Here is a 26,082-nt window from a genome sequence, read left to right as displayed (position 1 = left end):
GCTTTTGGTTGGTGGTGTTGGGTGTGCTGTTGGTGTTGTTGTTGTTGTTGTATTTTGTGTTGGCGGCCTCGATGTCGGTGAATTAGGTGTCGTCGACGGTCGAGGTGGAGGTGTTGGTGTTGGTGTAGTTGTTGGTGGAGTTGGTGTTGTCGATGTTGGCCGAGTTGGAGTCGGCCATGTGGGTGTTGACCAAGGTGGAGTCGGCCAAGTGGGTGTTGAAGTTTTTGGTGTCGAAGTCGGCCCAGATGGAGGTGGCCATCTTGTTGTTGACCAAGGTGGAGTCGGCCATGTGGGTGTTGACCAAGGTGGAGTCGGCCATGTGGGTGTTGACCAAGGTGGAGTCGGCCAAGTGGGTGTTGAAGTTTTTGGTGTCGAAGTCGGTCCAGATGGAGGTGGCCATCTTGTTGTTGACCATGGTGGAGTCGGCCATGGTGGAGTCCAAGTATGTGGAGGCCAATATGGTGGAGGCGAAGTATGTGGAGGCCAACCTGGCGGATGTGGAGGTTGACAAACACACAGAGGCGGCTCAATTTGTGGACATTGTGGAGGTGGCGGCGGGGACGGCGGTGGCTGTCCACAATGCCGTTGACAAATATATCCAAAAAGCCTTCCCACGAAACATATTAGAGTTTTTAGTCCACATAAAAGCCCAAAAGTGCGCCCGTTTATAATCGAAGTTCTTGGAAATATGCCTGGTTGGGTTCTCTGTGCTTGATACACGTATACGGCATTTTCCAGGGCCTGTTGGTATTGCTGTAACTTGCAATCATGGTCGCAACACTCCTGTACGTCGATCTTTGTCGAGAAGAGCACCGCTTAAAGGCAAAGGTAAGGATAAGGATAAGCCGTCCATGTGGTGTGCAGTAGGAATCCATAAAACTTACCTAGAAAAAACACGGGCAGCACTCGCATCGTGCTGTATAAAATAAATATTGTGGGGTCGTGGGAGTACAGTCACTTATAAGGAGACGACGATTTGTCAAGCACATTTTATAATATAGCCATGAATATTCCATTTTATCAAGAGCCATGACGGCATACGCCACATCTCCTTTCTTTAACCAGGGAAAAGGCACACCGAATATTTGTTACAATTAGTGAGAAACTGGCCTAGAAATAATGTTCAAAGTTGCTGATTTGAATGAAATTGTATTTGCATAAAGTGTTGTATGAGAGTGCCGTGGATTATTTTTTTTCCAGTTCCTTTACTTTCACCCGAATACATTCTTTCACATCAGAATCTAGAGTTGTATTATTCGTTCGCACTGAGAGTTGATTGCTTCGGTTTTGAACTCGACGTCGCTGTTTTCCTCTCGAATTTCGTATTATTTTTTGCACATTTGAGGAGTTGTCGTTATTGTTCTCGATAATAAAACGATATTCTCGCTGCCATCTATATTTTCTCCTTAAAACATGAACTTTTCCTCTTCTCTTGGATGGGGGAATCAATCCATGATTATTAATAATAATGGTAACGGGTGGCTGTTGGAGTTTTGGGCTTTCAATTACGTTGTTTATATTATTAATGTTGTTGTTGATGTTTGTGTTATGAGCAGCTTCTTTTTTTCTATTCTTCTGTTCTACTTGGCACAGCTGGAGTAAAATATCCAGCATAAAAATTTCGTTCTTCGTCTCTGTCGTCGCCTCGGGACTCGTTTGAAGTACCCGAGTTCCTTCTTCAATCATTTTATCGAACAGAGAGTGCAGATTAGAGAAAGAAAATGCCATACATTGCAGTTGCAACACATCAAGTAGAGCTTTGGATAAATGCAATTTATTTAATTACATTTTTTGACTAGCAACCTAAAACTACTCACCAGGTAAAATTAGGAAATTCCGCATTTCTGCTTGCACATTTGATCTTGCACTGCAGATTGACTGTTTGCCACAGTTTATAAGGATTTAATTCTTGCACAGTTCTGGTCTTTGATTTCATGGTAAATTTCACGGCCACTTTGAATTTAGTTAGAAGTTGACGTTGTCCGCTATGGGGAGGACAGAGAGATTGCCCAGTGGTAAAGACATAACCTTGGAAGTAAATTCACCTTGGCTCAGCTGACGGCCGAAGCAAAGTAGCAAAAGAAAGACAAAAAGAAAGAAAGCGAACTACTGGCATTGCAGCGCTCCCACGTGCCACCTCCATTAGCCATGCACTTTTGTTCCCCCTCTTCCTCTCTCAATATCTCTCTCACCCCCAATGCCATCGCCATTCTTGCTATAAATTATTTATTTATGCCAACTTCTGGGTCTCGTTTTCGCAAGCGGAAGCAGTTCTTTTGGCACGCTGTGGAGTTTTTTGGTTTATCCAACTCACCCAGAAAATATGTTGAAATTAGCCGCTTAAAAAGAGTTTTAGATTGGTGAAGTAATTTTTAACCGTCTAAAAGCCATGGATAAACGATTAAATTATGAAGGAATTCAAAGCTGTGTCTGGATTAGAACTTGGAAAAGGTATATTCCTGTTCGACAATTCCGAGATGGAGAAAATTTCTAAACAGGAAAAGATAAGCAGAGCAGGTGGGATCTTTCATGTGCACCGATAATGTTTATTGCTTAGCTGAATAAGCACGTGTTATTATGCTCACTGAAAATCTGAAGGAATTTCTGTTCCTATTGCGATCTTGCAGAACATATTTACAAACTTCCCACACACAATTTGCCGCACATAGAATTGATGGCATTGGCCAATAGATCAGGATCGATTCTCTTACGCGTTTTGGGATTAGAATATAAAGTCACAAGATCTTCCTTTCCGATTTCGGGTAGATTTAGTTTTCGAATTGGATTGGTATCCATGTTTTTGATATCGGGCCGAAGACGCCAGATATACTGACCTTTTTGGTACTGCGTCTGTGACGTAGTCGGAGGTGGCGTGGGTGGTGGTTGGCGAGGGCGTGGAGGTGCTGGTCTTGGCGGTGGCGGCCGAGGTGTTGTTGTCGTTGTTGTTGTTGTCGTCCTTTTACTCTGGTCGTGTCGTGATATCCGGTAAACGCCTCCGTGGTCTTCGTATATCTTTGCGGCCATACTTTTGGTGGTGGTTCATTACCAAAAACACCAAACCACAACCGCTGCCTTTGCCGCTTCTTGCAACCAGACACCGATTTTTTCGGTTTTATCAATGTTGCCACTCTACACGCTGCGGTTCTTGCATTGTCAAATCTCGATTTAGGTGGAATAAAGCTGCTGTTGACCGGACCATGGGGAAATGTGGGAGGCTTGATGTTAGTTTGGTACTCGTACACGGCCAGAGCATTCGGCAGAGCCTTTTCGTATTCCAATAGCTTGCACTCATTGTCGCAATTATCCTGACCGTAGACCGTTGACATGGCAAGTAACTCTTTGAGTATTTAAGCATTAAGTAGGAAGCCACTGCTTTGTGATGTAACGAACAACTCACCCAGAAAGAGCACAGCTAACAGCCGCATCGCCTTGGGAAATTAGTGCAATTTTGCAGTACAGTCGCTTCAATAGCGTTGTGGATTAGTCAAGCACTTTTTACTCGTATAACATCTATGGATAAATGATTTAATTTAAAAGGGAACGCCCATTCAAAGCTGTGTCTAGATTAGACTTTGGACAAGTTCCACTAATCCACAATTTCATTTGTGGAACATTTTTCAACAGAAGAAAAAAGATTATCCAACTATCTTAAACATTTTATGAGTGCCTATTATTTTATATCGGATTTTCCGATATTTACAAACTTCCTACACACAAATTGCCGCACATGGAATTGAGGGCATTGGCCAGAATTTCGGGTTCGGTTTTCCGCTTTTTCTGTTTAGAAACTAAGGTCACGGCGATGACATCGCCGAGCAGGCTCTCCATTTGTTCGTATTCCTGATTTTTCTCCTCTTCAGACATGTTGATTTTCCTTAGGATATCACGCATGGCACTGCACATGGTTAACATATCTCCCTTTCTGAGAACGGGTAGGTTTAGTTCTCGAATGGGATTTTCATCCATGTCATCGGTATCATCGGGCCCACGTTTCGATATACCAATTTCGTACAATTCCTCACAACTAGGCACCGATTTGTTCGGTTTTATCAATTTTGCCACTCTGCACGCAGCATTTTTCGCGTTGCTAAATCTCGATTTAGGTGCAATAAAGTTGCTGTCAACTGGACCGGTGGGAAATGTGGGAGGTACGATGGTATTTTGGTACTCGTACACGGCCAAAGCATTTGGCAGAGCCTTTTCGTATTGCAATAGCTTGCACTCATTGTCGCAATTATCGTTTCCTTGGCTACTAGTCCTTCCAAGCAACCCTAGTAATATTATAGTATCTCAGATACATCGTTTACATGGGTTCCATCTAACTCACCGAGCAAGAGCACCGGCATATTCCACATTCTGTTCGAAAATGGTTTGGAGATTTGGCATACAATAACCCATATAGAGATGACGATTTGTCATGGCTATTAGCCATGAGATTACTACATTCCGTAGCGAGATTATAGTGTATCAAATGTCTCCACTATGCACGATTTCGGTGCAGGAAAAACTATCAAATAAATAAATTCCTGTATGGGAGTACTAAGAATGTTATGCGGATTATCGTATACAATATTCTTTCAGGTGGCAAAAGCTGCTCCTTCAGCTTGTACTCATAAGAGGCAACCCACTTGAGGGTATTTATTTATTTATCAAACGAATTGCTCCATTGGGCATAGAAAATGAGTTTCTTTCAGCTCAACTGTTGCCTGGGGCACTGGCACTCACATTTCGTTTGGGTTCGGCTCGTTGCTCATTATTTTGCTTTTTATTTTGGTTTTGCCTTGGGCAATATACTTAAACTTTGAGTCTGCTGTGAGAGCTTGACGGAGACTTGAAGCAAGCATTTCACGTATTGCATTTCACCTTTATAAACAACACCAAAGCATGATAGTTAAGTTTCCATATTAATTTCGGTTGGAGTTAAATTGAACTCCGTTAAACTGAACTCTCGTTGAACCTGTTTATTTACGAGCAAATACTTATAGAATACTCTTTTGTTTTGTTTCTATTGCAGAAAGTTCCGGTGTGCCTCATACAGTTTATAAGGGTAATCAGAGAGAGTATGCGAAGGAGTGCTTGATGATCTACGACAAGGAGACGGGTGCTATCACAATTGAGAAGCTCAACCATAACATACAAGTGAAGAAGACAAGGTGAGTGATAAGAGAGTGCGAGTACCGAGTCATCAACGTATTATACCGAATATTGTATACACTTTGCAGAAGTGAAGTCACCAACAAGCCCGTGCAGCTGCCGCCACAGAATGTGGCCATGAATATGGGCCATCAAGGCCAGGTCCTAGGCACGAACGGATCTGTGCCGCCAGCCATGGCACAAATGGCACCAGGACCTCAACCCGGAGCTGGCGGCAAATTGGAGAACAGCACCATGCGGATCTCAACCAAGACAAAGGTCTCGACGGGCAGTCGTCGGAATAATATAAGTACGTAACAATCGACTGCAGTCAGTGCGATTGGAAACACTCATTTGAATTTGCAATTTCATTACCTTTTAGTTGACTTCAAGCCACGCAATTCTCCCATGCAGCAGAGCTCCCCTTCGCGTCCAGTGGTCACCCATCGCAGTCCGCAGTCTGCGCCGGCGTAAGTTCTTCTCTTTGGGCAGTCTGCAGGCAGCCAGCTAATGTTTTGAAATTATTCTCTCAGTTGGGATGCAAACAATGCCCAACAGACATTGCCCAGCATTCCGATGATAACGGATGACGATGACTTTGGCTTGAGGGCCGCTATGCACAATGGCGGTCAGGCGAATATCTCTGGCTCCTCGACGGGCTCGTCTTCAGGACAGCCCGATCACTATGGTGGTTCGAGCTCGTCTTCGTCGCACATGGCAAAGCAGAGGCAGGCGCATGGCAAGCGACAGCAGATGCAACAGCGATCCAGTCCACCCATGCAACAGCAACAGCCAAACTACGGTCGTGGGGGCTACAATGGCGGCAATAACTACGCACAACAGCAGCATCCACAGCAACAGCACCAGCCACAACGGCACTCTCCACAGCAGCAGCATCAGCGGCACTCTCCGCAACAGCCGCAGCATCAGCGGCACTCCCCACAACAGCAGCAACAACACCAACAGCGGCACTCTCCACAGCAACAGCAGCAGCAACATCCACAACGGCACTCTCCACAGCAGCATCAGCAGCAGCGTGCCACATCTTACGGCTATAGCAATAATATGCCCATGGACTTGGACTCATCCAGAGAACACGATTTGGCCTCACAGTCTGTGGCACAAGCGGCGGCCGCTCTCGAACAGGTGGGTTTTGGTGTCTTTTAGTCTTCCAATGTAACTCAATTTGTGGTTTTTGTTTATTCGCAGCAAATTGGCGGTGCTCTAAGTGCCTCCAGCTCAAGTTCCGATTCGGATTCCAGCGACAGTGATAGCGGCAGCGACTCTGATGACAGCACCGAGGATGATCGTCCAATGAAAGGGCAACCTGAGCAACTACAACAACAGCAGCAGCATCACCAACAACCACTACACCAACAGCAGCCGCAGCAGCATCAGCAGATACAACAGCCAGCTCCACACCATCAACGCCATCAACAGCAGCAGTCCCAGCAGCACATGAATCAGCTGCCCAATCTGGGCTTGGGCTCCATATCACCATCCTACAACAATCATCACCATCAGCAGATGCAGCCGCAGCAGCAACAACAGCAACAACAACAACAACAGCAACAAATGTCCGGCGTGTATGCGCCCAATGGTGGATTTCCAAATGATTTGCTGCAAAACGATCTGCAGTTGTCCTCCAATTCGTCCGACGATGACGATTGAGCTGCATTTAAGTTTCTATTGAATTTGCCTTCTATGACAAACAACAACAACAACAATTATTGATATTCTGTCTATATGAGTGTAATTAAGCTGTAATTATTGACGGGGGAGAATTTAATTGCTAGTGAAATTTTTTATAAATAAATTCTTAGTTCATACAGCATGCATGCATATATTAATTAATTTTTAAACCTTATACTTAGAACATCCAAATGTGCGGAAGAAGAAACACACTCAATACGAACACAATACGACACAACGCAAAAAACTACTTTGCCAATACCATAATGTAAATTAATTTTAAAATACGAAAAATCAAATACAAAGGTTATGTGAAATTTGGTTGGTAGTCCTAAATAAGAAAGAGCTCATATATATATAGTACTCGTACACCAACAATATTCAACAACACACCAGCTACAAGAAACGAAGGGAAAACTACAAGAATTATTTAGTTTCTAATGCAAAACGAATGCAAATCTTAATCCTAATTGTTAAGTTAACGACACACACAACAGAAAAAATGACCACAGCGGATTTTTGCCATTAATTACGCATTTTAATGTAAGCCTTAAAACCATTTGGATACCAAAAGCGAAAATAGAATTTCATGCAGATTGGATTTGAAAAGAGGAGTTCCCCTTTGGCTCATTTTAGCTATTGTAGTCATACTAAAATAATTATTTAATTTTGCGTTAATCTGGCATTGTTATGGAAGCGACAAATCCCCTATAAATATGTTTATTATCAATTGATTTCCGCCTTATCTTATCCTATCTTTATTAGTTAACCATTTTGTGCGGTATGAAGACATCAAGCTACATCTGTATGTGTTTTTAGCTCATGTTTTATTTGAATTTATTTGTAGTTTTTTAATTAATTTGTAATAGCTATTATTATGATTTTGTTATTTGCTTGCAATAGTTTAAAGCAATGAAAAATGAAATAAATGTGAAACGAAAAAAGACGCCCGAACCGTGTAACCCACTGTATTTTGTTGCCCTTATCCACCAGCCACTGCCCGTAAACTATCAAAACTATCCATGGGTACAGATTGAGCACTATTGTGGTGCACTTATTGTATATTGTAATACTTTAAAAATCCTTCCAATTGGGTTGAGAGTGAGCGTGCGTGCCGTGGCCCAAAAGTCCAGACACACACTTACTAATAGATGTATATGAACACGATTTGATTTGCCAACACAATAATGAATTGTATTTATAATGTACCATCCATCAGGAAAACGACCAATAGAAGAGGAAGATAGCCACATGAGCGGGAGAGTTGGAGAGAAAGAGAGAGATTTAAGATGATAGGAATTATTTTTTGTACATGCTATATTATGATAGTAATCAGGCCTTGAATAGTAGTGAGTGTAGTAGGTAGAGCTCCCCTCTCCACGTCTCGCTGGCAGACTGCAGAAGCAAATCACCAATAACTACAAATACAAACTAGCTACATGACAAAATGATTCAGATAATCATAAGCACAATATATACATATGCAAAGAAATATAGAAATAATTATAGAATCGAATCCACAAAATGCCTACGATCACAATGAAACAATGAGAGTATCTTAGTCTAATTGGTAAGCAAAAATATATATACATATACATATAAATACATACATATATTATATACATACATGTACACGACTTTATACAAACCAACAAACATACATACATTCATTCATACATACCAAACCTAACAAATACTCTCAGTTGAATTAGTTTTAATAACGACAATTAAACAGTCAACAAGCAAAATAAAATGGATGCACGATTTGTCGGTTCTTCTTATTAGAGGGAAGGGGATTGTTGGTACGCAGACTTTTGGTGCTTCCTGTTCAAATTTTAATGTGCCGCTTAAATCCGATGGATTTTATGGTATTTTTCGATAGCAACAATCGCGATAGCTTGAATAATCTAAATCAGATTTCTGTGCAATGAAGGGAATTTTAATAATAATTAATGAAAATAGGGTATCCAATGGCAGATACTTCTGGTTGTCCAGCTACAAATTGCCAAAGACTTAACATTGCTCCTCACTCACGCAACGTTGTATGCTATTTTTGTTGGTTTCCCTTTTTAATTTTAAACTTAATTTGGAAACATTCCAACAAAAGTAAGTCAAAACTAGCCAATCTTGTTGAAAACTGGTTGATAAATTGGATAAAATTGTAATTATACCGCTTAGAATTCTAACTAATGAAACATCAAAATAGAGGAAAATGGTCTAAGATTTACGGTATATTTTGAAAATGAAAGAGTACATTTTGAGGGACGTGCGGTATGTATGTCTTATCGATAAATCCGCGGTCACACTGCTGATAACACGCATACGCACATTTCAACAAAAATTGTACAACAGGTGTGAGATTAATTGAAGAACAGCGAAATGGGCGATGTCACAGGCATAAGCAATGCTGAGGCAGAAGCCTTGTGCAAGAAGCCAGAGGAGGGAACACAGGTGAGCCGTGGCAAATAGCCGCAAAGTGCCGAGCCGGTCCGCGCCGGTCGTGGGAAGGTCGCTATTAACACGCGTCATTGCGATTTTCTTTAGGATTTCCTGTTCCAACAAACCATGTACCGCATCAAGGATCCCCGCAAGTCGCTGCCCTTCTACACGGGCGTCCTTGGCATGACATTGCTGGCGAAATTGGACTTTCCCGAGTCCATGTTCTCCCTGTATTTCATGGGGTAGGTTATGTGGGGTAGAGGGCACAGCATATGGGACATACTTACTCTGCTTATCACTCTCCTACAGCTATGAGAATGCCGACGATATACCCAAGGACCCCAAGGAGCGCAGGAGTTGGGCGTTGAGCCGCAAGGCAACCATTGAGCTGACGCAGTGAGTGTTCCGCTTGAGCTTCATGGCTTGGGGCAGGGACTGTACATTGTGCTTCTCTCGTTAACAGCAACTGGGGCACTGAAAACGATCTGGAACAGGGCTACCACAATGGCAACAGTGACCCTCGTGGCTTTGGACACATTGGCGTGATGGTGCCCGATGTCTATGCTGCCTGCAAGCGGTAAACAATCAACCCGAAAGAGCTTTAAGCACTGCTAATCTTTGTCTGTAGATTCCAGGAACAGGGCGTCGAGTTTGTCAAGAAGCCAGACGATGGTCGCATGAAGGGATTGGCATTCATTAAGGATCCCGATGGTTACTGGATTGAGGTTTTCAATGCCTACACCGTCCAGAAATAGAACGGGAATGGAAATGCAAAACTGAACTCCTGTGAAATTTACATGTGCTGCTGGCTCTAGCGTTCCTTAACCCAACCCTTTAAATTGTTACAAATAAATTAGGGAGTGTCCATTGTCCAGCTGTCTAGTGTGTCCATTGTTCGTATTGTATTTCATACAGCAGCACACAGAGCTTGAGCTTGAGCTGTAGCTGTCAGCGCACAGGCACAGGCACACATTTTGTGGCGGAGATAATTGGCTCCTGTGTCCTTGCCTATTGGGTATTTTCACACGCTAATTATTATTTACAGAACCGACAGACTTGCCGAACCTTTTGATAAGCAAATGTGTTACCTTTTTCGCCACTGTCTGGTGTCTGGCATGTGCCAGCAGTGGGTTGGGGACTATGTCTATGGCCATTCCCTAATAATAGTCAAATATTAGAGCGCAGTATTTGCACAGCGTTTTACAATTTAAGAGCCATGGCTGGCGGCCATTCTCGAACAGTTCTCGACGAGAAGTTGTGTCGTGAAAGTCTGACCTCTGCTTTAATACACGATGGAAATATCGGAGCCCAGCATTGGCATCTTTTACATAAGCAAACTGCTGGCACTGGCGCCGTATGCCACGCGTAAGAACTCCAAGGGTCAGTATGAGATTCGTCGCAGTTGGCTCTTCTCGATCTATTCGGCATCCTTGACCGTGGCAATGGGTGAGCAGTGGAGAGTGTAGAATGTAGAAGCTATTAGCTAGCAGTTCTCTTCCGTTTCCTTTAGTTTTTCTCACCTATCGTGGATTACTCTTTGATGCAAATGCTAAAATTCCCGTTCGGTAAGCATCTTGCACTGTCTTTGGCTCTCTTTTTACTTAATTAATTTCTACACTAAACTCTGTGTGTGTGTGCGTGTTTGTCTGCGTCCCATCAATGCGCCTGTTTTACTTCCTTCCTTTTTCTCTATCTAATCACCTTTGGCCACCTCTAACCAACAAACTGCAAACTGCATATGTGCAAACCGAAAACAAATCAAAAGTGCATCTTTTAGAATGAAATCGGCAACGTCTAAGGTGGTTACGGCCCTGGATGTGTCTGTCGTTGTGCTGGCCGTTGTATCGGGTGTTTACTGTGGCCTTCTCAGTCTGCGCGAAACGCTTGAACTAAATTCTCGCTTGTACAGGGTGAGAATCTCTCAGCACGATCAGTTGAACCCCAAAACAAGACTTCCCTTTCCTCCATTGCTCTTGCAGATTGACAACACTCTGAATGCCTGCACCCAGTCGAGGAGGGATCGCTGGCGTGCCTTGGGCATGGCCGGCGTATCTCTGCTCACAATATCTGCGCTGCTCGGCCTGGATGTGGGCACTTGGATACACAAAGCAGAGGAGATGAACATATCTGATTCGGATACGGGTAGGCAGGCTCTCAATACCAATCTGATCTGTGTCTCACGCTTCCTCTCTGTTATCTAGAGCTCAATGTGCACTGGTATATACCCTTCTATAGCCTGTACTTTATACTCACCGGACTGCACATTAACTTTGCCAACACGGCCTATGGGCTGGGCAGACGCTTTAGACGACTCAATCAGATGCTCAGCAGCAGCTTTCTGGGCGGTAAGTGGAGTTCTTAGTCGTATGATTCAAGAAAGTACTGGACTTTCTGCCTCCCCAGAGCCAAAGGAGTCCAACGACGCGCTGAAGCTGCGCAAAATGAGCGCCGTGAAGACCGTGAGCACAAATGCAACGATGACACCCACCGCCCTGCACTCGAGTCTGACCAAACTGAGCAGCGAAATGCTGCCAAATGAGTCTGCAGGTGACACGAACCAGACTCCATACCGCGAGTGGCCTTCCCCTTAACTGCTCCTTTCTCTTTTGCAGCCAAGAACAAGAGTCTGCTCATCCAAACCATGGCCGAAAATCACGATTCGCTGACCAAGTGTGTGCTGCTCTTATCCAAGTTTGTAGTCAGTCCCATCCGTGTAGTGTCCCTCCTTCATTTCGTTTCATTTCGCAGCTCCTTTGGCATCGCCGTTCTGTTCATTCTCGTCTCCTGTCTGCTGCATTTGGTGGCCACCGCCTACTTTTTGTTTCTGGAGCTGCTCAGCAAGCGTGACGACGCTTACATGTGGGTGCAGGCACTCTGGATATTGCTGCACTCATTTCGCCTGCTCATGGTGGTCGAGCCCTGCCACCTGGCAGCCCGCGAGTCACGCAAAACCATTCAAATTGTCTGCGAAATCGAGCGTAAGGTGCACGAGCCCATACTGGCCGAAGCGGTGAAGAAGTTCTGGCAGCAGCTGCTCGTGGTCGACTCGGATTTCTCCGCCTCTGGCTTGTGCCGCGTCAATCGCAACATTCTGACATCGGTAAGTGGAAGAAATCTCCGCTGTAGCTCTTCTGAATCTCCTCTGCTTGCAGTTCGCTTCAGCCATAGCCACCTATTTGGTCATACTCATACAATTCCAGAAGACAAATGGATAGGAACATCGGACAGGCCACAATTAGATATAAAAATGTTTGCTTCTGTTTATTAACACTATTCACTAAACGGAGTTGGTATCTGCTGCTGCTGGTTAAATGATTAATGCGAACGGTGTGCCTAAGTTGAAATTGATCAAACAAATAAAAAGCAAACGGATTACTTCATTCCGCAGCAGTTTTCAAAAAATTAACACCACCCCACAGGGCTACACACACCATAGCCAAATAACTCCTGCATAAATTTGCTTACTTCTAAAGGGCAGCGCGGACAACCTTAGAATCCTTTTTGGTACTGCTTGGTTTCCATACGCTGCTGCAGCAACTCCAGCTGACGCTTCGCCTCGCATTGAGGGAAGTTGTTCAGGTCGTAGTATTGCGGCGCCAGGCTGATGAGCCACTCAGCTGGAAAAGGAAGGAAATGGGAGATCAGCAGAGGCTAACCAAAGATTTATTTAAGCTACTCACGCTTCACATCTGTCACCGTGCGTATATAATTCTTGGTGGTTAGCACAAACTCATTGTAAATGACCCAATCGGGCTTGTGATCCAGACACGTCGATGGATGCAGCTGCACATTCTGGTTATCCTTGATGGTCAGATAGTGGCCAGTGCGCTCCAGATGAGCCACCTGCATGAAGAAGCCCTGCACAAGGGCCTTGCGTATGTTTACATAGTAGTCCTTGGAGGTGAACTCCGTGCTGGTGCGCCGCAAGTTGAAGCGATCCATAATGCGTGCCAGCTGCTGGCGCACATTGTCAGCGCTCTTAAGCGAACGGAAGTTGATGAAGTTCTCATAGCACCAGTTGGGATCCTCACTGCCTGTAAGAAGAGCTTGGCATGAGGATAGCAGACGGGAGAGGGTACCTCTACTTACTCTGCTTGAAGGCATGGTAGACATTCAGCAACGTCAAATGATCTCCATCGATGTGTGCGAATCGCATCTTGGCCTCGTCGGCCGCCTTCTTGGCCTCATTGGGACGCACGAAGCATTGTGGCACTTTGGTCGTTTGGCGTTTGTTTTAGCAGTTGGTCGATTAAGCACATGTTTAGAACATTGTTTCTTATTTTTGTATATTTTTTATATTAACAAATAGATTCGATTCGATTACTGCTTACTGTGTGTCAGCTACGCAATCTAGAGGCTTGTGATTCGAAAAATTGATTGCATTTGTGAGTTGCAAGTGCGTGGCCCAGGGGGGAAATAATAAATTACAGCAAGGCCCTGCTGCCGCTCGTTCAACATTCCATTTTGAATGAAGGCCACTATAATGGGGCATGGCTACGCACGTGCAACTTTACTTTTCGTGTTGAATGCAAAGAACAAATAAATTGAAGAAACTTTTTTCTTTGCACTTTTTTTTTCTTGCTTAACAAAATACTTAAGAGCGTCCACGTAGCGTCTGGGTCGTCCGTTTACGATTGACAAACAAAAAGGAGAACCCCGCTAGCCTGTTGCAACTTTCAATTTCAAAGGATCAACCCACACCCTGAAGCTATAGCTAAACCTCTTCCCTTTGGCGCCTGTTGGCTGGGGGGGGGGCACGCCTCAACTTAAGCTCGGAATTTTGATTGATTTGTTTGCTAGTTATTCTCACCCGACAGCATGGCCGTTATGGAAAGTATCTCGTTGGAGCAGTTGTGCTGGCAGCTGGCAATCAGCATCTTTGCTAGCTGCGGATCCAGCGGGAACTCGGACATGACAGCGCCCAAGTCTGTGAGGTTGCCATCATCGTCCAGGGCGGCCAGATAGTTGAGTAGCTCCAGGGCACGCATCAGAGTCTCCGGTGCCGGGGGATCCATAAAGTCAAAGTGCACCAAGTCATCGATGCCCAGCTTTTTGAGCTGCAGCACCACAGTGCCTGAGAGCGAGGGGAAAAAGGAAATATTAAGCAAAAGTCAAAGGTTTCCCTTACCCGCTAGTTACCCAAATTAGATCTAAGAATCTCGGGATATGTGTTGTCCTGCATCTCGTTCTTGAACGCCTTCTCCGTGTACAGGCGGAAGCATTTGCCCGGCCGGGTACGACCGGCACGACCTGCCCGCTGCTGTGCCGAAGCCTTGGAAATGGGCGACACCAGCAAACTCTCCACGCGAATGCGTGGATTGTAGACCTTCTGCTTGGCAAAGCCCGGATCAATCACGAACACCACACCATCGATGGTCAGCGAGGTCTCGGCAATGTTGGTGGACACCACCACCTTGCGGCCAATGGCTCCGTTTGCATTCGGCGGTGGAGCTGCCTCGAAGATGCGCTGCTGCAGATTGGGCGGCAGCGTGGAGTACAGCGGAATGCACTTAAGCTCGCCAATGTCCGAGCCCAGATTGTCGATTTCACGCTTGATGCGCTTGCACGCCTCTTCGATCTCCTCTTGGCCCGTGAGAAACATGAGAATGTCACCTGACGAGGGGGAGGGGAATGAAGTGTCAGATTCAGTGAGGGTTTGCCTTTCAGGCAGTTTCAAATTACCTTCGATTTCCTCGCACATGTGTATCTGAATGACTGTGCGTATGGCTGCCTCCAGGTAGTCTCTCTCCGGCTCCGGCGTGTAGAAAATCTCCACGGGATGTGTGCGACCGGGCACGTTCATGAGGGGAGCATTGTCAAAGTACTGCTGAAACTTGCCAGCATCGAGGGTGGCTGACATGACAATCAGCTTGAGGTCGTTGCGCTGCCGAATGACCTCCTTGAGCACACCCATCAGGATGTCCGTGGCGAGTGTGCGCTCGTGAGCCTCGTCGAGCAGGATCACCTGGTACTGTTCCAGCATGGGATCGGACATGGCCTCGCGCAGCAGCATACCGTCCGTCATGTACTTCAGCAGGGTCTTGGCCGAGGAGCAGTCCTCGAAACGAATGGAGTAGCCAACCTCCTCGCCCAGATTCACATCCATTTCCTCGGACACGCGCTGTGCCACAGACATGGCGGCCACACGACGTGGCTGCGTGCAGGAAACGCCCTTGCGGCCCTTGGACACGGCAAAGTCCACGCACCATTGTGGGATCTGGGTGGTCTTGCCCGAACCTGTCTCGCCGACCAGCACGATGCACTGGTGCTGGCTCAGCAGGCGCATAAAGTCCGCCTGGTACTCGAACACCGGCAATGCGATGCGCTTCTTGTACAGATTCTGGAAACGCTGCGAATACGTCTTTCCGGTCAGCGCATTCGTTGTGGGTGGCTGCTTGCTGGGCACAAATCCGCCAAGGATCTGCGCAACAGTGCCGGCGGCCGCTGCCACAGTCGCTGCCGATGCCGAACTGGACGACGCCGCCTCCGCAACCCTGCTAATATCACAAAGATTTACACATTTAAGCACGCCAAAGAGTCAATAATGGATTAGTGTACTCACTTCTTGGAATTGCTCACGTAGGTTTCACCGACTTCAATGCGGCGCTTGGACATTTTGCGTTGATTTTGTTAAATTTTAATTCGACAAAATTTTTTTTTAGCAACACGCGCTGGATGTGAAGAGTGTGACCGAGGAAGTATTGCAAAAATATACCAAAATGTACTTTCTTATTTTGCAAATATACCGCAAATACAACGAATGCTTTGTAATTGAAGTACACAAATATATCGATGCTTTTGTGCGACAAATATAAAGAGTTTGAATTCAAATTCTCTTTCAAACAAGTAGGCTAGGTAAAACTCTAGTTTTAGTTTCAAATCTACTTGTGGACCTTGCTCATTCCTCAGTTGTATTTAATGTGTCGTATAAGCTGAAGACTGATAAAATAGATTCAATATTTCAAATTTAATTCTTCTTTGGCTTTCAGTAAAATGAATTCGGCGGACGAGTTGTCAGCCACTTCTCCAAAGAAAATAGCAATTGTCGTGCCGTCCAAGGAGACGTCCAACAAGGCTCTTTCGAAAGACACTGTAGTCTTGCAAATCGATTTACAGTCCAAGGAGGTGCAAGTGAAGCAGCTCAAGGCAGGTGCTGACAATGATCCAGCGGAGGATCGGAAGACATTGATTATCGATTTCGACACAAAACCTTTCGTTGTGGATGCGCAGCCAACAGAAGAGGCAACCTCCCAGATGCCACAGCAGATTAAAATTGTTTTTTCATTGAAAATGATGCGGTGGATCCTATCAGAGGCCAAGGAAATGCATGCCATACGCCAGTTGGCAAAGAGCGGCTGTAGGTGCGTTTGCCACCTTAACGAACGGGATGTCAAGGCTCTGACTGCAGAGGAAGCCCAGAACGTTCGCCTGGTCAAGGAGGTCCAGAAGCTCTTGGAATTGTTGCGTGCTGAAAAGCCAAAGAAGGTTATCTCCACTCTGATGAAAATGCCCTTGCCACGCAAGCTGCCCAAGTTGTCGAAAGTTCGCAAGCTGATTTCAGGCAAAGCCAAGCAACTCCAATATAAGAATATTGTTTATATTTTGTATGAAGACAAATAAATTGAAATCTTATGCTGTATTTTCAAAGTAATTGTTTTACCCGCCAAATTCGTCCGTAAAATATCGATATTTTGGTGTCCAAACTAGTATATTGTAGGTATATTTAGGTATGTTCATGATATTCGGTTGGTTTGTTGCAGCGACAAGACCGCGGTCACACTGTTTGTATCGATTCGCCCGCTGCGTTGTTTTTTTGCACATATTTTAAAATAACGCTTTAAAATGCACACAAAAACGGAGAAAACCAAGTGAAAATCCAGTTGGCCAACAGCGTGAAACGACTACCATGGAGATACCCATACAGGTGGCCGTGCGCATCTGTCCACACACGAATCGCAGCGATGAAACGAAACCTGCGGCGGAGGCAGACGCGTCTGTGTCTGATGTTGTGGCGGCGAATGTGAAGACAGAGTCGGTATCGGACTCGGGGGAATCCACCAACGATGCCTCGGAGTCCACAGATGCGAATGGCAACAGCGGGGAGCAGAAGCCGCCAACGGACAGCAATGGCAATGAGAATGGAACGATTGTGCCCCTCGGTTCGGGCTGCTGTGTGCAAGCCATTCCGATATCAGCCGCCGCTTTGGGCCTGCCCAGCGCACTGCCGGGCGGTGGTGCCCAAGACAGCATTGCAGCCGGCCTCATACAGGTGGGCGCCCACACGGTGCCCGTGACACACGCGCTGGGCCCCGGCACCACCCAGAGCCAGCTCTACTATCAGACGGTGTTTCCGCTGATCAGCCTGTTCCTCGAGGGATTCGATGCCTCGGTGGTGACCTACGGCCAGCGGGAACAGGGCAAGACCTACACGCTGTACGGCCCTGGCTTCGAGTGCGTCCACGGGGAGGCGGATCAGGGCGTGGTGCAGCGCTGCGTGCGGGACATTTTCACCCACATTGGGGGGCACTCAGGTAAGGGATTCCCTTTTGCCAGCGATCCTCCACTGTAACGAGACTCTCCTCTCCTTAGAGCGCACTTATGCCGTCAATGTGGGCTTTGTGGAGATCTGCGAGGGCGAAGTCTGCGACCTGCTGGACATGGGCAACGTGCACTGCCAGAGCGTGGAGGAAGTGTTCCGCTGGCTGCAGCTTGGCCTGGCCAACAGGCAGCCAAAGCCAGCACACACGCTGTTCACGCTCACCCTGGAGCAGCAGTGGGTGTCCAAGGAGGGGCTCATCCAGCATCGTTTGTCCACTGCCAGCTTCTCGGATCTGTGCGCCACCGAACGCTGGGGCGAGCCACCGCCCGGCCAGCCCCGCGACGCTGGTCTCCAGATGCTGGAGCAGGTGGTCAGCACGCTGACGGATCCCAGCATCATGTATGGGGTCAATGGCAACATTCCGTATGGCCAGACGACGCTCACGACGCTGCTGAAAGACTCCTTTGGTGGCCGCGCTCAGACGCTGGTCATTCTGTGTGTCTCGCCGCTGGAGCAGCATGTGGCCGAGACGCTGGGCAACCTGCAGTTCGCCTTCAAGGTGCAGTGCGTGCGGAATTATGTGATTATGAACACATATTCCGATGACAATACGCCCATCAGCCCAGAGCCCATGGGCGGCGTCAATCCCGCAGCGGGACCACTCGCTCAGGTGGCAGCTGGAGACAACTTTGGGCTGCAGTTTGCGGCGAGTCAGTGGTTCAAGCTGGTGTCCAATGCCGAGGGTTTGTTTGCCAAGTAAGACTGCTCTCAATCCCTTTCCTGCACCACTTCAAATGCCCCTTTCCTTGCAGATTGATGGGCTCCAATTTGATTAGCGAACTGGAGAAGGAGCAAATCGAGGAGTGGCTCTTCCTCAAGCAGGAGTGCGAGGAGTGCCTCAGCTCAACGGAGGCCATGCGCTCCCACAAGCAGCTGGTGCCCATCCAGGAGGCCGAGGAGCCCGAGGAATCGCTCAGCGAGCCACCAAACTCGGACAACGACACGGACAATGAGTCGCAGCGTCCCGACTTGGCTGACAAGCTGGAGGGCCTCATGGAGGAGTTTCGCGCCAAGACGGACGCGCTGATTCAGGCCAAACATTCGGAGTTTCTTACCAAACATCCCACTGGAGTTATGCAGAGTCTAGAGCGGGACAAAGAGGGGGAGAAGGTGGAGCCAACGCCAGACCAAGAGCAGGAGAAGTTGGATGAACGCAAGAGCAGCAGTGCGGGTGAGTTTTTCGATCATTTATAATCTGTAGCATCATTAATTCCCTCCCGCTTGCAGGTCGCCGTCGCAGCATTCAACCCGGAGCGAGCTTGAGCACCGCGGAGCTGGCGCTGCTCAATCGGGTGGCACTGCAGCAGCCCATGGTGCAGCCACCGATCGCAGAAATCCCCATCGATCCGCTGGACAGCTCTGGCGGCGAGGGCCTCAGACAGGCGGCCATTGCCGCCGCTGCTGCTGCTGCGCCCATTGAGCAGCTGCAGAAGAAGCTGCGAAAGTTGCACGCGGAGATCGAGGGACGGCAGCGGCAGCTAAAAGAGATCGAGCAGACGATGCAGGTGAAGCAGAACATCATCAGTGAGCTGGTGAAGAACAGCGACACGCGCAGCCACGCCAAGCAGCGTTTTCAGAAGAAGAAGGCCAAGCTAGAGGCCGAGTGCGAGAAGGCGAGGAAGCATCTGGCCAAGGCGCTCGTGCAGGGCAGGGAGAAGGGCGAAACGGAGCGCTGGTCGGCGGTCATAGCGCACATTGAGCATCGGCTGGAGGATCTCAGCTCCATGAAGCACATTGCCGGGGAGAGTGGCCAGAAGCTGAAGAAACTGCAGCAGTCCATGGCCGAGTCGCGCAAGCAGCTGGAGGAGCTCGAGAAGAAGATACGCAAGGACTGCAAGCTGCGCGATCAGCTGGAGGTGGAGCTGGCCAAGCTGAAGGAAAGCCGAGACGGAGCCAGCGGTGGCAAGGAGCTCGTCAAGCTGGACTCGCCCGAGCAGCAGGGCCGCCAGCTGAAGGCGGTCCAAGCGCGCATCACGCACCTCAATCACATTCTGCGCGAGAAATCGGACAACCTGGAGGAGTGCGCGGCCGGCGAGAGTCCCGCACCCGCGCAGCAGGAGAGTCTGCGGCACGAGATACGCAACCTGCGCGGCACACGCGATCTGCTGCTGGACGAACGCTGCCACTTGGATCGCAAGTTGAAGCGGGACAAGATGCTGACGCAGCGCGAGGAGCGCAAGCTGCTGGAGTGCGACGAGGCCATTGAGGCCATCGATGCGGCCATCGAGTTCAAGAATGAGATGATCTGCGGCCATCGATCGATCGACACCAGCGACCGCCTGCAGCGGGAGAAGGGCGAGCAAATGCTGATGGCGCGCCTGAACAAACTCTCGCCGGAGGAGATGCGCACGCTGCTGTACAAGTACTTCAACAAGGTCATCGATCTGCGGGACTCCTCGCGCAAGCTGGAGCTGCAGCTGGTGCAGCTGGAGCGGGAGCGCGACGCCTGGGAGTGGAAGGAGCGTGTCCTCTCGAACGCAGTGCGTCAGGCGCGGCTCGAGGGCGAACGGAATGCCGTTCTGCTGCAGCGGCAGCACGAGATGAAGCTCACCCTGATGCTGCGACACCTCGCTGAGGAAACGTCCGCCAGTTCGGCCAGCTACGGCGAGCGTGCCCTGGCACCCGCCCATCAAACGAGCAGCGGCGACTTTGACTACGAGTTGGACTTTTACAAGGCAACAGCCAACACCACGACCAGCCACAACCACAACAAGGCGCTGGTCAAGGCAGCCAAACCCACGCCCAGTGGCGTCGCACTGGAAAAGTACAAGGACAAGGAGCAGCGCGGCGCGGGGCGTAACATTTTCGCCAAATTCCAGGTGCTCACGCGGTACGCCTCCTCGGCAGCAGCAGCCTCAGCGTCCAGCTCCACGGTGGATGAGTCCACAGCGCTGATTGAGTCAAGCACCACAGCGACGGCCACCACGACTACGACCACAACCACCACGACAACGGGCAAGAGCAGGGAACGGGGATTGCCCAACATACGGCAGGATCAGCTGAAGCGTCTGCTGCCAGCGCCCACGGCCACCAAGGTGACGCGGCAGAAGAATAAAATCATCATCCAGGATGCCAGCAGGCGCAATTAGAAGCGAATTGAAGGCAGCGTGACTAACTAAACTGTACGCTAACTAACTAAATACTCAACAATTGTAATGTAATCTCAAGGCTGGAGGAGCTCGCTGCTCCCTTCGGCCATTCGTACTGAAACAAGTTACGTCCACAGTCATGACACAAAAATAGACTTTTGACATGGTTCTCAGACACTGAACCGCATTTACTTCACACATAAGTAACCATAACTATAATTATAACTATAACTAACTATCCTCAAGAGAGATCTGACAAATACTCGCAAGACACAAACACAAACCACCAGGAGGAGACGAGCGGCCTCAACTCTGCTTGAACTGCGCATCTCCTCATTTTGTATTACCTGTAAATAAGCGAACAAATGTTAGTTTAAGCTGCTAATTTAATTGATTTTTACCACAGCTAATGATTTTATTATGTTCAAGTTGAAGTTTTAGCGACTTTTTGGTGTCTTCCTGTAATTGTAACCCAAAATACTCAGCCCAAGCATTTATCCGTTAGCCTCAGCACTAATACGATCTTAAAATATCCTACATTTATAAGCAAATCTTAACTTTTTGGTTGTGTTGAAACGTTTTTGTGTATTCCAATTTGTGTAGACTTTAATTACTCCAGAATCTAAGGGGACACACTTTTTCTCACACACAGATTCCACAGGAGATCAACTTTGTGTATGGCTAAGCAAATAAATAAATAATAATTAATACAATAAACGAACGCATTTTAAATATTTACAACAGGAATTGTTCAGTTGTGATAAATGATAAACTCTTGTTTACTTTTGCTCGTGCCGGCAACAGGTGAGAAAATATCCCAAACAATTTCCCATAACAATTGCCCCTGCCAGCAGTTGTGCCAGACAGTGCGAGAGCGTAAATACAGTCACAATCCACAACATCCACACGGCGCGCTCGCTGTCACCGAAAAACGGCCGGCTATCACGGCGATGCCGCACTCTTCTGTGGAACGCGAATCTGAAAGCAACGGTTCGTCTTGTCTGTATCGTACGTTGTTTTGGCTACGGTTAATACGGTGCGCGCCCACTCACACCCCCGTAAACCGGTCCAGTCCGGTGGTGGTTCAGCCACATCGCGTGTGTGTGTGTATATCGGTGTGCGGCAGATTCTTCTTCTGCGCAAAAATAGTGAATAATAGTATGCAAAAGCGATTAATCGACCACCAATACGCCAATTAGTTAACAACAAAGTAAAAGCAGAGCAAAGCGAGTGCAGCAGCAGCGTCTCTGCTGTCTGTTTTTGTGTGCGTGTGCGTGTGTGCGAGGCAGATCTTGGACAGAGTCGTCACCCCCGTGGATTAGTGGCACCCTGTTACCAATTTCGCTGCACCACTCTCACTGTGTAGTGTCAGTGTGTGAGTGTGAATAAAGAATAATTTAAACAACAACCAATTCAACAATAAACGGTAAGAAAAGTAGGCAATTTTCAGCGCTGTCTGGCAACTTCTTCTTTGTGTGTTACTGTGTGTGTGTGTGTGTGTGTATGCATAGACTGACGCGGTGCGTGGGTTTATGTCCTGCCCACGCCCACCCAACTACGGTTGTGTGCCCCCAAAAGGAAATGAAGTTTTTTGCCAAATTTGTTGACTCTATTCCCAGCTTCCTATTGATTTTTCACCACAGAATGAAAGGTTTTTCCGTTGTGCGGAATGCAAAAGAGTTTCTTACTTTCTGTTCAAACACACACACACACCACACATACACACGCTGGCCAAAAGGGTGTGCCAAAACGTATTCTGAGCAGCTGTAACGGGGGTCTTAGCCCACAGAATCGCCTAAAATAACAAAATTCAACAGACCCCGGTCAATATTTGTGTACTTTTAGGCCATTTCGAATACATTTTCATTTAGAAATTCCAATCTAGAGAAAATCTATTCGCCTGTGTGAATTTTTCAGCGAATTTTTTTTTCTGCGCATGCGCTCTCTGCCTCTCGCAAAAGCAACTCTGCGGCTGGCTGGCTGCTGCTGCTTGCTGCCTGTGTGCGTGTTTGTTGCAACCTGCTGGCTGGCTGCCTGTTAGGGGTCCTTTGTCCTCTCTATCCCTCGGGCAGGTAGTTTTTCCTTCACTCCACAGTCCACTTTACATTTCGAGCATCTTTTAAGATCCTTCGCAGTTTCCCATCTGGCATACATATTGCCTCGCTCTGGCTTTGCTTTTGTTTCGCTGCGTGTGTGTCTGAATGCTTGACTGTGTGAGAGCAACCCCTGCTTAGCCGGCACCAGCCAGCCAGCAAGCACCATTTAATCTCTGAAATCCCATGCAGCTGCCGCTGCCGACGCGCTGTAGTTTCCGTTATTTGATTTTGCAAGTGTTGCGCCGCAGACCCTCTCTCTCTCTCTCTCCTCCTCTTTTTTGCTCTTCTCTTCTTCACCTTCCTTCTTCGCTGTCTGCTGCTGCTTGCCTGCCATTTCCTTTTTATCTTCTTTTTCTCTTTTTGCTCGATTTTATACTCTGCCGGAAGGAGAGCATTTTTGAGTGTTTAAAATTTGGCACACATAATGGAGGTAAATGTGGAAAATTCTATAAAACTCGATGAAGAAATACATAGTTTAAAATGTTTAATTTTTGCTGGATATGCATTAAGGCTTTCCATTGGTTTACTTAATTTCTACTCTTATTTCACATCACCAATAAATAGTTTTTGTAGAGCACTTAAGCATTCGTTGTGCCCACCCCCGCTGGTTCTTCTTCAAAGTTTCTTTCTTTTATTTTTGTCCTCTCGTCGTCCTGTTGCTAGGCGGCGCTCGGCTTCTGTTTGGGCGGACTCCCAGCTACCATTGATGGTATCCTGGTCGCATATGATACTTGCCTTTCACTCAAAATCATCTGTTGGCAGTTCCACGGATCGCCTGCAATGCCAAATATTGATTTAGCCTTTGGCTTTTCAGCAACAGAACACAAAAGGTTAAAGTGAACAAAGGCGGACAAACACGGATGAGGCACCAAATAAATACTCGTGTATTCCCTTTTGTTTCTGCCTCTGTGGCACTTGATTCTCAATTGGGGGGCGCAGTGCGGAAAGCCATCGCTGCCGCTGTCCGCGTATGGGTCACAGCGACTGGGATTCTGGGGTACTATCTGGGAACTGGGCGAGTGGACAATGGACAGTCCACTGCTGTCTGATGTACGTGGCCCTGCATTGGGCCACTGCACTTTGCCAGCCCAGACAGTGGCCCCCATCCGTCGACGCCCCATCCCATCCTCTGCCCCTGGAACCATTTATTGGCTCGTCACCCCAATTTTAGTTGCAAATTCAGGCAGACGAGCGCAATAATATAAACGAATGAGTAATGTAAAAATACATACGAATATGCTTGAGTTTCGTTGATTTTACCACGCGATTGTCCAAACGGATCTGCTCAGAGCATGAGGGGTTGACTGGCTATATACTTATAGTTGTACATATGTATACAAAGTAGATGGGTGCGACTGTTGACTGATTACCAGATGTTTTCTAAATTTTGCTTCATTCGAGTGGCAGAATCGTTTACGAGATGGGAGCGCCTCTCACATGAAAAAGCCAACCCCGAGATGCATGAGTCAGCACTCAGAAGCTTTTTTTCAAGCTTTAGGAACTTCCTTTAAAACAGGAAACTACTTTAAATACTATAATAGTAGCGCGCACAAGGGTAAACGATACTCTCTCTAGGGAGCTCTTTGCGGTGTGTTCTCAACCAGAACAAACCCTACTATGCATATCTATCCTACAGTAGATCCACACCCTCTGCTGCATAGTGTAAAAGTGCTCCGATCCACACCCTCTCTCTGATAGTGTTAAAGTCCCATGAGCAGCTGCACAACCCCCTTGTGCAAAGAATGCTGCAGAAGTTCATTAAATCAATTGAAAAGCTAACATTTGTTGAGCAGGCCACGTGCGGAGTTGTAGGGCTTAAGTACGCCTGCGCAACCCTCAGAGAAAGAACAGAGAAACGGCATAGAGACACACTCACACACACATATATTTATGTATGTTTATCTGCCAGATATGTCTTCAATTGAAAGTAAAATAAGAAACTTAATTCATTGACTGAGCGAATGAAGGAATCCACTTAAGCGTTAATTAAAGCACTAAAAAGCCAAGGAAATTGCTCTGGAATCTATTTCTATAGAGCTGTATCTGTTCATCCATCTATCTGCTGGCTATCTCTTGGATTAAAATGAGTGGCGGAGGAGGAGCTCCTACTCTGTCCCAGGGGCCGCATGTCAGACAGAGCGGAGGAGACAGACCAAACACACAAGAAATGTGGAATCGTGACTTCCTGCCTGTCATAAAATATATAAGCGTACGGTTAAGGGGGGTGGTGCTTGTGGGGGGGAAACGCGTGACATTTTATGGATAGCAGAAGGCAGAGAAATATGAAGTTGTCGCCTTCCGATCGGTCGTTGGAGTGCTTGGCCATTTGCGGTTTAATTAATGACACTGCCACATCCACAGCCACATCGTTGTCTTTTCTGTCTTCTGCTCATTCTTTTATTCATTCATTTGCACTTCTATTCCATTTGCTAAACGCTTTTTTATGGCTTTGTAAATACTGTTGTTAGCCACTGACACCGCAGATGGAGCTGAAATACTCATAAAACATATCCAGGGATATCTTTAATACTTGGAATATATTTCACCAGAGCATGACTCAGTTTATATTTAACACTTTTAACACCTTTTAGGGGTGTATATTCCACCCCTTTTGGAACGTGAGGTGCACTCAGGTGGGTGGACCGTGCTGGCCATGGTCCCTAATCAAATTACTTGCATTTCATTGGCAACCAACGAACGAGCGAGCTCTAGTGTGAATGTAAATAAAATCAATAACGTTGCCAGCATAAAGAATACAATACAGAATTTACTTTTTGCAAAACTAATTAAAGCTTTTTCTATACTTTCTAACTTGCAGATCAATTCCATATCGAATTAAACCGATACGCGTCCACCACAAAGAGCAGGAGAACACCCGCTGAGCGGAAATATGGCCTATACAATGGATATGGCCAACGAACGCCACAAATGGCTAATGCTGTACGCAGCTGTTGCCCTATTGGGTGAGTAATGAATCAATTTTCTATTTGCTGTTCGACTCATTTTCCATGCGGTTAAGTTATTACAAAAAATA

General features: G+C 47.0%; 9 protein-coding genes across 66 annotated transcripts in view; 5 read left to right on the top strand and 4 right to left on the bottom strand.

The window, feature by feature from the left end:
• LOC117585091 overlaps window positions 1-939 on the bottom strand; it is a 4,236-nt gene extending 3,297 nt beyond the window's left edge. Inside the window, exons 1-3 of one of the 7 annotated variants that reach the window (XM_034274387.1) lie at window positions 885-937; window positions 332-815; window positions 178-301 (exon numbers count right to left, since the gene is read on the bottom strand). In XM_034274387.1, coding sequence (XP_034130278.1) covers window positions 178-301; window positions 332-430 — 223 coding nt within the window. In that variant the 5' untranslated portion in view covers window positions 431-815; window positions 885-937. Of the gene's footprint in view, window positions 1-177; window positions 816-884 lie in introns of all 7 variants that reach the window. The other 6 variants (XM_034274395.1, XM_034274379.1, XM_034274405.1 and 3 more) reach the window with 6 other exon arrangements.
• Window positions 1-6,857, top strand: part of LOC117585049 (ell-associated factor Eaf) — a 15,684-nt gene extending 8,827 nt beyond the window's left edge. For both annotated transcript variants that reach the window (XM_034274311.1, XM_034274318.1), the window contains exons 4-8: window positions 5,015-5,153; window positions 5,223-5,443; window positions 5,516-5,603; window positions 5,667-6,279; window positions 6,343-6,857. In XM_034274311.1, the coding sequence (XP_034130202.1) occupies window positions 5,015-5,153; window positions 5,223-5,443; window positions 5,516-5,603; window positions 5,667-6,279; window positions 6,343-6,804 (1,523 nt within the window). In that variant the 3' untranslated portion in view covers window positions 6,805-6,857. The remainder of the gene's footprint in view (window positions 1-5,014; window positions 5,154-5,222; window positions 5,444-5,515; window positions 5,604-5,666; window positions 6,280-6,342) is intronic.
• LOC117585119 lies at window positions 2,526-3,475 on the bottom strand. Its single transcript, XM_034274445.1, has 2 exons — window positions 3,398-3,475; window positions 2,526-3,337 (listed from the first exon to the last, which is right to left on the bottom strand). The coding sequence occupies exons 1-2, from the start codon at window positions 3,423-3,425 to the stop codon at window positions 2,769-2,771; spliced, it is 597 nt and encodes a 198-aa protein (XP_034130336.1). The 5' UTR covers window positions 3,426-3,475; the 3' UTR covers window positions 2,526-2,768.
• On the bottom strand, window positions 3,645-4,357 carry LOC117585115. The gene is made up of 2 exons (XM_034274432.1): window positions 4,328-4,357; window positions 3,645-4,271 (listed from the first exon to the last, which is right to left on the bottom strand). The coding sequence occupies exons 1-2, from the start codon at window positions 4,353-4,355 to the stop codon at window positions 3,697-3,699; spliced, it is 603 nt and encodes a 200-aa protein (XP_034130323.1). The 5' UTR covers window positions 4,356-4,357; the 3' UTR covers window positions 3,645-3,696.
• Window positions 6,858-9,117: 2,260 nt separating the features above from the next.
• LOC117585137 (lactoylglutathione lyase) lies at window positions 9,118-10,140 on the top strand. Its single transcript, XM_034274469.1, has 5 exons — window positions 9,118-9,276; window positions 9,370-9,506; window positions 9,574-9,660; window positions 9,728-9,841; window positions 9,893-10,140. The coding sequence occupies exons 1-5, from the start codon at window positions 9,205-9,207 to the stop codon at window positions 10,017-10,019; spliced, it is 537 nt and encodes a 178-aa protein (XP_034130360.1). The 5' UTR covers window positions 9,118-9,204; the 3' UTR covers window positions 10,020-10,140.
• A 55-nt stretch (window positions 10,141-10,195) lies between these two features.
• On the top strand, window positions 10,196-12,531 carry LOC117585163 (gustatory receptor for sugar taste 43a). Its single transcript, XM_034274506.1, has 9 exons — window positions 10,196-10,710; window positions 10,775-10,829; window positions 11,042-11,174; window positions 11,244-11,406; window positions 11,466-11,609; window positions 11,668-11,811; window positions 11,877-11,955; window positions 12,013-12,364; window positions 12,417-12,531. Exons 1-9 carry the CDS (start codon window positions 10,557-10,559, stop codon window positions 12,477-12,479), a joined length of 1,287 nt encoding a protein of 428 aa, XP_034130397.1. The 5' UTR covers window positions 10,196-10,556; the 3' UTR covers window positions 12,480-12,531.
• On the bottom strand, window positions 12,500-15,974 carry LOC117585029 (putative pre-mRNA-splicing factor ATP-dependent RNA helicase PRP1). 2 transcript variants are annotated; one of them, XM_034274277.1, is made up of 7 exons: window positions 15,827-15,974; window positions 14,947-15,761; window positions 14,404-14,877; window positions 14,075-14,338; window positions 13,354-13,476; window positions 12,945-13,298; window positions 12,500-12,881 (listed from the first exon to the last, which is right to left on the bottom strand). In XM_034274277.1, exons 1-7 carry the CDS (start codon window positions 15,877-15,879, stop codon window positions 12,754-12,756), a joined length of 2,211 nt encoding a protein of 736 aa, XP_034130168.1. In that variant the 5' UTR covers window positions 15,880-15,974; the 3' UTR covers window positions 12,500-12,753. The 2 variants fall into 2 exon arrangements, with proteins under 2 accessions (XP_034130168.1, XP_034130177.1); XM_034274286.1 differs by having other exon boundaries at window positions 14,947-15,758; window positions 15,827-15,968.
• A 1,065-nt stretch (window positions 15,975-17,039) lies between these two features.
• LOC117586517 (kinesin-like protein costa) lies at window positions 17,040-21,669 on the top strand. Its single transcript, XM_034276653.1, has 4 exons — window positions 17,040-17,795; window positions 17,854-18,559; window positions 18,616-19,034; window positions 19,091-21,669. The coding sequence occupies exons 1-4, from the start codon at window positions 17,171-17,173 to the stop codon at window positions 20,950-20,952; spliced, it is 3,612 nt and encodes a 1,203-aa protein (XP_034132544.1). The 5' UTR covers window positions 17,040-17,170; the 3' UTR covers window positions 20,953-21,669.
• A 251-nt stretch (window positions 21,670-21,920) lies between these two features.
• Window positions 21,921-26,082, top strand: part of LOC117592618 (Down syndrome cell adhesion molecule-like protein Dscam2) — a 60,709-nt gene continuing 56,547 nt past the window's right edge. For 44 of the 50 annotated variants that reach the window (XM_034286506.1, XM_034286541.1, XM_034286505.1 and 41 more), the window contains exons 1-2: window positions 21,921-22,378; window positions 25,867-26,011. In XM_034286506.1, the coding sequence (XP_034142397.1) occupies window positions 25,939-26,011 (73 nt within the window). In that variant the 5' untranslated portion in view covers window positions 21,921-22,378; window positions 25,867-25,938. The remainder of the gene's footprint in view (window positions 22,379-25,866; window positions 26,012-26,082) is intronic. The other 6 variants (XM_034286555.1, XM_034286556.1, XM_034286551.1 and 3 more) reach the window with 1 other exon arrangement.

Source organism: Drosophila guanche, unplaced genomic scaffold (genome assembly GCF_900245975.1).
Source record: "Drosophila guanche unplaced genomic scaffold, DGUA_6, whole genome shotgun sequence".
Taxonomy (NCBI): Eukaryota; Metazoa; Arthropoda; class Insecta; order Diptera; family Drosophilidae; genus Drosophila; species Drosophila guanche.
Note: the sequence above shows the minus strand (reverse complement) of the source record. Positions and strands in the feature narration are given on the sequence as shown.

Bases quoted from the DNA above. Each gene is read 5' to 3' on its own strand.
- LOC117585119 (XM_034274445.1), bottom strand. From the start codon at position 3,425: ATGCGGCTGTTAGCTGTGCTCTTTCTGG. The intron at 3,338-3,397 runs GTGAGTTGTTCG...AAATACTCAAAG, and splicing joins GTTAGCTGTGCTCTTTCTGG to AGTTACTTGCCATGTCAACG.
- LOC117585115 (XM_034274432.1), bottom strand. From the start codon at position 4,355: ATGTGGAATATGCCGGTGCTCTTGCTCG. The intron at 4,272-4,327 runs GTGAGTTAGATG...TAATATTACTAG, and splicing joins TATGCCGGTGCTCTTGCTCG to GGTTGCTTGGAAGGACTAGT.
- LOC117585137 (XM_034274469.1), top strand. From the start codon at position 9,205: ATGGGCGATGTCACAGGCATAAGCAATGCTGAGGCAGAAGCCTTGTGC. The intron at 9,661-9,727 runs GTGAGTGTTCCG...TCTCGTTAACAG, and splicing joins GCAACCATTGAGCTGACGCA to CAACTGGGGCACTGAAAACG. The intron at 9,842-9,892 runs GTAAACAATCAA...CTTTGTCTGTAG, and splicing joins GTCTATGCTGCCTGCAAGCG to ATTCCAGGAACAGGGCGTCG.
- LOC117585163 (XM_034274506.1), top strand. From the start codon at position 10,557: ATGGAAATATCGGAGCCCAGCATTGGCATCTTTTACATAAGCAAACTG. The intron at 11,812-11,876 runs GTGACACGAACC...TCTCTTTTGCAG, and splicing joins GCTGCCAAATGAGTCTGCAG to CCAAGAACAAGAGTCTGCTC. The intron at 11,956-12,012 runs GTTTGTAGTCAG...TTCATTTCGCAG, and splicing joins TGTGTGCTGCTCTTATCCAA to CTCCTTTGGCATCGCCGTTC.
- LOC117585029 (XM_034274277.1), bottom strand. From the start codon at position 15,879: ATGTCCAAGCGCCGCATTGAAGTCGGTGAAACCTACGTGAGCAATTCC. The intron at 14,878-14,946 runs GTAATTTGAAAC...CCCCCTCGTCAG, and splicing joins CATGTGCGAGGAAATCGAAG to GTGACATTCTCATGTTTCTC. The intron at 13,299-13,353 runs GTAAGTAGAGGT...CTCTTCTTACAG, and splicing joins CTACCATGCCTTCAAGCAGA to GCAGTGAGGATCCCAACTGG.
- LOC117586517 (XM_034276653.1), top strand. From the start codon at position 17,171: ATGGAGATACCCATACAGGTGGCCGTGCGCATCTGTCCACACACGAAT. The intron at 17,796-17,853 runs GTAAGGGATTCC...TCCTCTCCTTAG, and splicing joins CCACATTGGGGGGCACTCAG to AGCGCACTTATGCCGTCAAT. The intron at 19,035-19,090 runs GTGAGTTTTTCG...TCCCGCTTGCAG, and splicing joins ACGCAAGAGCAGCAGTGCGG to GTCGCCGTCGCAGCATTCAA.